Here is a 6,000-nt window from a genome sequence, read left to right on the forward strand (position 1 = left end):
ATGATGGGCTACATGCTCTATAGACATAATGTTCTATTACATATATTAATATGTACCTATAACATACAAACCCTCAGCTTAATTTTAATTATGTTCTAAAATCTATGTGCCAGTGATTCTATATAGATTCCCTTCTTGAATACTTGTTTGTTAAACATGACATTTGAAATATGCTGTAAAAATCAGTGTTAATAAATTCTTTAATAAAAAAAAAAGAATTAAGGTTCAGGGCCAGCCTACACAGACAAATTCCTGAGGCTTTTATCTGAACAAACAAAATCAGTAAAAAGATGAAAGTGAGGTCATGGCTGAAACAATAGTGTACCACAGCAAGAGCTCCAGGCCTTGAGTTCACGTCGTAGTACTGGCACACTATAACAGTTTTGCAAACGATATATGGGTACAAAATATTTGGTAAGCTATTAGGGAATATAACAATGAATATTGTTTCATTAGATTGAAAAAAAATTTAATGTGCTTATTCTTTGTATGCGCACGCACTTACTTGTATATGTCTACTTGGGTGTGTGCTAAGATCACACATTTGCCCGATAATGATTTCAATTCAGGGTGCCTATGTAGAGCCTTTATAAACATTTATTTTTATGTCCCTCTTGCAGGATCAGCTTCTAACTTCAGCTTTTTCCAGTGGATGAAGTCTCTTCTGATCCCTTCCTGCAGGTATATGCCCACCTGGTGCTGGTACCTGTCTGAATGAGTGCCCCAGAGTCCTGGGAAGTGTGAAGCATTACCCATCCCAGATAGCCTTGGGCCTCAACTGTGGTGTGGGAACTGACAAGGGAACACTTCCTGGATGCTCACCTTTTGCTCCTTATTGTCCTCCACCACACCCTATGCCCAGCTTTAGCTCCTCAAAGCTTCTTCTGGCTCATGTCTGCTTCCCTTCTTATCCTTAGTCATCAGGGGCAGAGGCTTTGTCTAGAACCTGATTGCTCCAGTCCCAGGTCAAGAGAATCACAGGTCTAAGACACGTTAATGTCAATACTTAATCATATGCAAGGTGAAGGGCCCATGAAATCTAAGACCAGAGCCAATTCTTCTGTCTGAAGTCAGAGGAAGCTGACATCACTGTATTGACATCAGGCTAAGTATGGAAATAAAATAGAAACCCGGGAGGATTGCTATGGAACGTCCATCTTCAAATACACAGGCAAGGGAGAGCCTCATAGAGAAGGGAAGTTTTATGTGGCCCTAAGAGTCAGTACTTCCTCACCTCCTTTTCCTTCCTTCTTTCCTCCTTTCTTTTTCTTTCATCCTTCTTTCCTCCCTCCCTTCCCCTCTCTTCTTCCTTCCTCCCCCCCACCCTTTCTCTCTCAACAATATGGGAGTTTGAATTCTGAGCTTCATGTTTGCTAGATAGATATTTTACCATTGAGCCACACCTCTGGCTATGTTTTTGGCACTGTTGGCTTGAGTTGTTTTTTTTTTTGAGACCAAATCTTGCTTCCTAGTCAGGCGCCTAGGCTCACGCCTGTAATCCTAGCTACTCAGGAGGCTGAGATCTGAGGATCTAGGTCAAAGCCAGCCTGGGCACTAAAGACCGTGAGTCTCTTACCTCTAATTAAACACTAGAAAATGGGAAGTGGCACTGAAGCTCTAGGGGTAGGGCAGTAGTCTTGAGCTGAAGAGCTCAGGGACAGCACCCAGGCCTAGAGTTCAAGCCTCATGACTCACACAAAAAAGTCTTACTTCCTGTCTGGAAATGCACCTGAGCTGAGATCCACCATTTTTAGGCTTTCCATCATAGATAAGATAACAGGTGTTCACCTCTAGTCTCAGCTCCGCTGTGATGAAGTCCTGTGAACTTTTCTCAAAGCATGACCCCCCCATACACACACCCAAAGCTGGGCACGGTGGCTCATGCCTATAATCCTAGCTACTTAGGAGGTTGAGATCTGAGGATCAAATTTCAAAATCAGCCCCAGCACTAAAGTCTATGAGACTCTTATCTCAAATTAACCACCAGAAAACCGGAATGAGTTGAAGAGCTCAGGGACAGCACCCAGGCCCACAGTTCAAGCCCTATGACCCACCCCCCACTCACACTAGAAAACAGATATGGTGGGGTACACCTATAATCCTAGCACATAAGCTGAAGCAAGCTATCCTAGGACATGCAGTAAGACCTGTCTCAACCCTACTCCTTGAAAAAGTATCAATGTTTCCTCCTCAGGAAAGAATTAGTAAAAAACATATATCAAGTGCCTCCTGCCTATAATCCTAGTAACCCATGAGGTTAAGGCCTGAGGATTGTGGTTCAAACCTAGCCTGGGCAGGAAAGTTCTTGAAACTTATATATCCAATTAACTACCAAAAAGCTAGACGTGGAGGTGTGGCTCTAGTGGTAGAGTACTAGTCTTGAGTAAAAAGCTCAAGGACAGCACCCAGGTCCTAAGTTCAAGTGCCAGGACTAGCACAAACACACAACAACAATAGCAACAAAAGTATGTGAATTGATTGGTTTAGAAGTTTGGTCATTTCTGCTTTTTGAAAGTTCAGCCCATATAGCAGTTAATTCAGTTTTTAGGACTGTTACTCTAGGCAATTTATATATGGTCTCAACAAATGGCTCTACTGCCTTCGCCATGCGACCCAAACCTCGATATAGACACGTTTTTCAGTGAATCAGTTGAAGTTTCTATTTTAGAAACTTGTTTCTGACATAGTAATGACATTAGATTTCTACTTTTTTTTTTTTTACAATTCTCAAATATATTAGTGATTTGAACAATTAAACCTTAATCTGAGCACAATAGCTGGTTTTGATGGCGGTAGAGTTACTGGGGTTTGAATTCAGGGCCTCGTATTTGCTCAGCTGATATTCTGCATCTTGAGCTGCTATCAGCCCTTTCTGTGTTGGATATTTTCTAGATGGGGTCTTGCTTTATACCCAGGTAGCCTGGACTATGATCCGCTTGTTGGTGTTTGCCTTTGTCTCTGGAATGACAAGTGTTCACCACTGTACCCAGCCATTGATCAAGATGGAATCTTACAAATTTTATGCCCAGTTTGGCCTTGAACTACCATCCCCAGTCTCTGCCTTCTGAGTCTCTAGGATTGCAGGTTTGAGTCACTGATAACTGATTGTCTTAAAGATTTTAAGAGATCTGTGCCTCAGAGAAAGACTTAAGAACGTAGAGGCACTAGAGACACAGTTTCAGGAGACCACTTACTACTCTGATTAGGGACAGGGTTGGGATTAGATCTGTGTTATAGCTTCCTTGGCTGTTGGCCTGAGCTCTTCTTACTCTAGTGTGTCTCATATATTCTTAATATTTGTTTTTACCAGTGCATTCCAGCCATGTGCAAAGAGTTCAGCGACTGTGGATCTATACTGGAACTCACTGTTTGTCTTGAGGCTACTTTAGCATCCAAAGCTTTTGTGCTTTTCTGCTTAGCTACTTGCTGAATAAATCTTAGCTCTCTAGAAATCATTCCTCATTCAACTTGCTTTCCGATGAATCTGTGTGTATGCACACATGTGTATGTGCATGCGGGTACTGGGGCTTGAACTTTGCACTCTTCAATTCTCCAACTTCATTCTGTTAGTTCCTTTGACAAAAAAGATCAAGCCAGGCATGGTGGCTCACGCCTGTAATCCTAGCTACCCTGGAGGCTGAGTTCTGAGGATCAGTTTAAAGCCAGCCCAGGCAAAAAAGTCCATGAGATTCTTATCTCCAATTAACCTCCAGAAAACAGGAAGTGGCAGCTATGGCTCAAGAGGTAGGGCAGTAGCCCAGGGACAATGCCCAGGCCCAGAGTTCAAGTCCAACAACTGACAAAAACAAACAAACAAACAAAAAACAAGCCATAGAGCCCTCAAATGACACCATTTGAAAGGGGAAAACTCCATTTGTGTGTATCTCCTATCATGAAGCACAGTTTTCTACTTTTCTTTTGCCAGTTCTGGGGCTTGAACTCCAGGCCTGGACACTGCCTTTGGGCTTTCCTCAAAGCTAGAGCTCTACCACTTGAGCCACAGCACCACTTGCGGCTTTTCTATGTATACGGTATCCAGGATTTTGTGCATGCTAGGCCACACTCCTGGCCCAGTTTTATACTTTTTTACTCTCCTTGCCTTGATACTCTGTTTCTCCCACTCTGAGATCACAGACTTTTGCACATGTAGGTCTCAATAGGTGATTAAAGATTTTAACGAGCACTTGTGGCATGGGTACAGATGATGTGTATCCAGAGCAGACTGGCATCCACGGTAGAGTCCTTCTCACTTGTCCTGTCTCACTGAAGGAGTGTGCAGTTCCCCCGGGAGCAGATCATTGTGGCACCATCGCCGGCCAGGGTTGACATGGCGATGACTCAGCTTACCCAGGAGAATGCAGACTTCGCCTCCCGGGACCGCTACCACCACTCCTCCCTCGTGAGTCGGGAACAGCTTATGCCTCCTTTTTAGAAGCTGCCCTGGGCACGGTGGTGGAAGCAATTCGACCAACCTGCTTCTACTCCATAAGAAATTCCATGGCATGTCCTCCCACTGGCTCATTGGACTGCAGAAATTGCCTCTGGTCTGCAGTGCCACCTCCAACTGAGGGCAGGCAGCATTCTGAATGGCAGTGGCACCTAACCTGAAGAGTTCCACCTGGAGTGCCAGGAGGATCACACATGGAGAACCAGAACTAGATTGTTTGTACAGAAGGCCACAATAAATGTTATGTTTTAATTTTATTGTATATTAATTTCTGCCTATCCAGTCATCTGGCCACTGCCCAGAACAGGAAATTTTTCCTAAACACACACACACACACACACACACACACACACACACACACACACGAGTGACCCCACCATCCTCTTTTCAACTAAGGTTTACACTAGAGCAAACAAACCACAGGTGGCCCGTCTTACACCTTTGCCCTCTCTTGACCTGCCTTAATTCCTGTGTGCTATATAGGAACCTGAGCAGGGAGGATTGCACTGGAGTTTTCCTACTCATTACACTCCTCGGTAGACAGGAAATGTAGAAATGTGCTCACTGAACACTGCTCAGCATCCCTGCAGCAGAGGAGACATGCGGGGCCGCTTTGAGGGAAGCTCACAAGCAGAAACAGATGCCGGTTTGTCAGCTCAAGAGACAAAGTAGAGGCTTGATGAGGCACCCTTCTTAGTAAGCAGGTCCTATTCAACTAAGAGACAGAGCAGATGGCAAGAAAGACCCACCGTGCTTCTGGGAATGTCGCCCATCTCATAATACCAGGGCTGGCCCTTTCTCTGCCCCCTGGATTTGATGGGCTGGGGTGGATTCTCTTCTCCTGTGCTGAAGTAGAGGTGAGGATCGGGGAAGGAGCAGCCACCTTCTAAAAGAGGCAGAGCTATTCTCTAAATGGGGTATAAAATAATGGCCAGCCTGAATTTTTTTTTTAATTTTGTTTAAAAAGTGTGTGTGTGTGTGTATATGTGTGCTTTACTGATTAATTCTACTGAAAAAAGCACCGTGTTAAAAGAGCTGGACTCAGCAAATGTGGAGTCTGTCTTAAAACATGGGCCATGTGGTATACATCAGATTCACTTTGGGAGGCCTGTGTGCAGGGGGGAAAAGGATTAATAATCATCTCCCAGTAGCCAGCAGGAGGGCTTGGTGAGTGCTGATTGGTGAGATGTGAAATAAAACATATGTATTAAATAGCCAAAGATGGAGGAAATAACACTGACTTCGAATATGAACACTTGCCCCCTCCTCTAACTGGAGGTCACAAGGCAGGTGTGCCAGATAGCAGTGTCAACTTCTAATTGAGCTGCTTCTCAAGTGAGCAACTCTATGTTCTGTATCAATTCAGGGTAGACTTGCTGCTGTAACAAACATCCCCAAATCTCAGTGACTTAACACTGTAAATCGATTTCTAGTCCACGTAACAATCCGAAACAAGTCAGAAGAGAATGAGGAGCTTTTTGCAACAGCATCATCAGTCTTCCTTAGCATGCAGCTAGCTGCTGGTTAGAGAAGAGAGGATCCTCCAGGAGGTT

The 6,000-nt window shown here is 44.2% G+C and overlaps 1 protein-coding gene across 1 annotated transcript in view; it reads left to right on the forward strand.

The window, feature by feature from the left end:
* Slc12a8 (solute carrier family 12 member 8) overlaps nt 1-4,667 on the forward strand; it is a 120,040-nt gene extending 115,373 nt beyond the window's left edge. Inside the window, exons 13-14 of the mRNA XM_090332207.1 lie at nt 621-681; nt 4,270-4,667. Of these exons, the coding sequence (XP_090188333.1) occupies nt 621-681; nt 4,270-4,432 (224 nt within the window). The 3' untranslated portion in view covers nt 4,433-4,667. The remainder of the gene's footprint in view (nt 1-620; nt 682-4,269) is intronic.
* Nucleotides 4,668-6,000: the final 1,333 nt, after the last annotated feature.

This window comes from Megascapheus bottae, chromosome 1 (assembly GCF_031878675.1).
Source record: "Megascapheus bottae isolate mThoBot1 chromosome 1, mThoBot2.hap1, whole genome shotgun sequence".
In the NCBI taxonomy this organism is placed as follows: domain Eukaryota; kingdom Metazoa; phylum Chordata; class Mammalia; order Rodentia; family Geomyidae; genus Megascapheus; species Megascapheus bottae.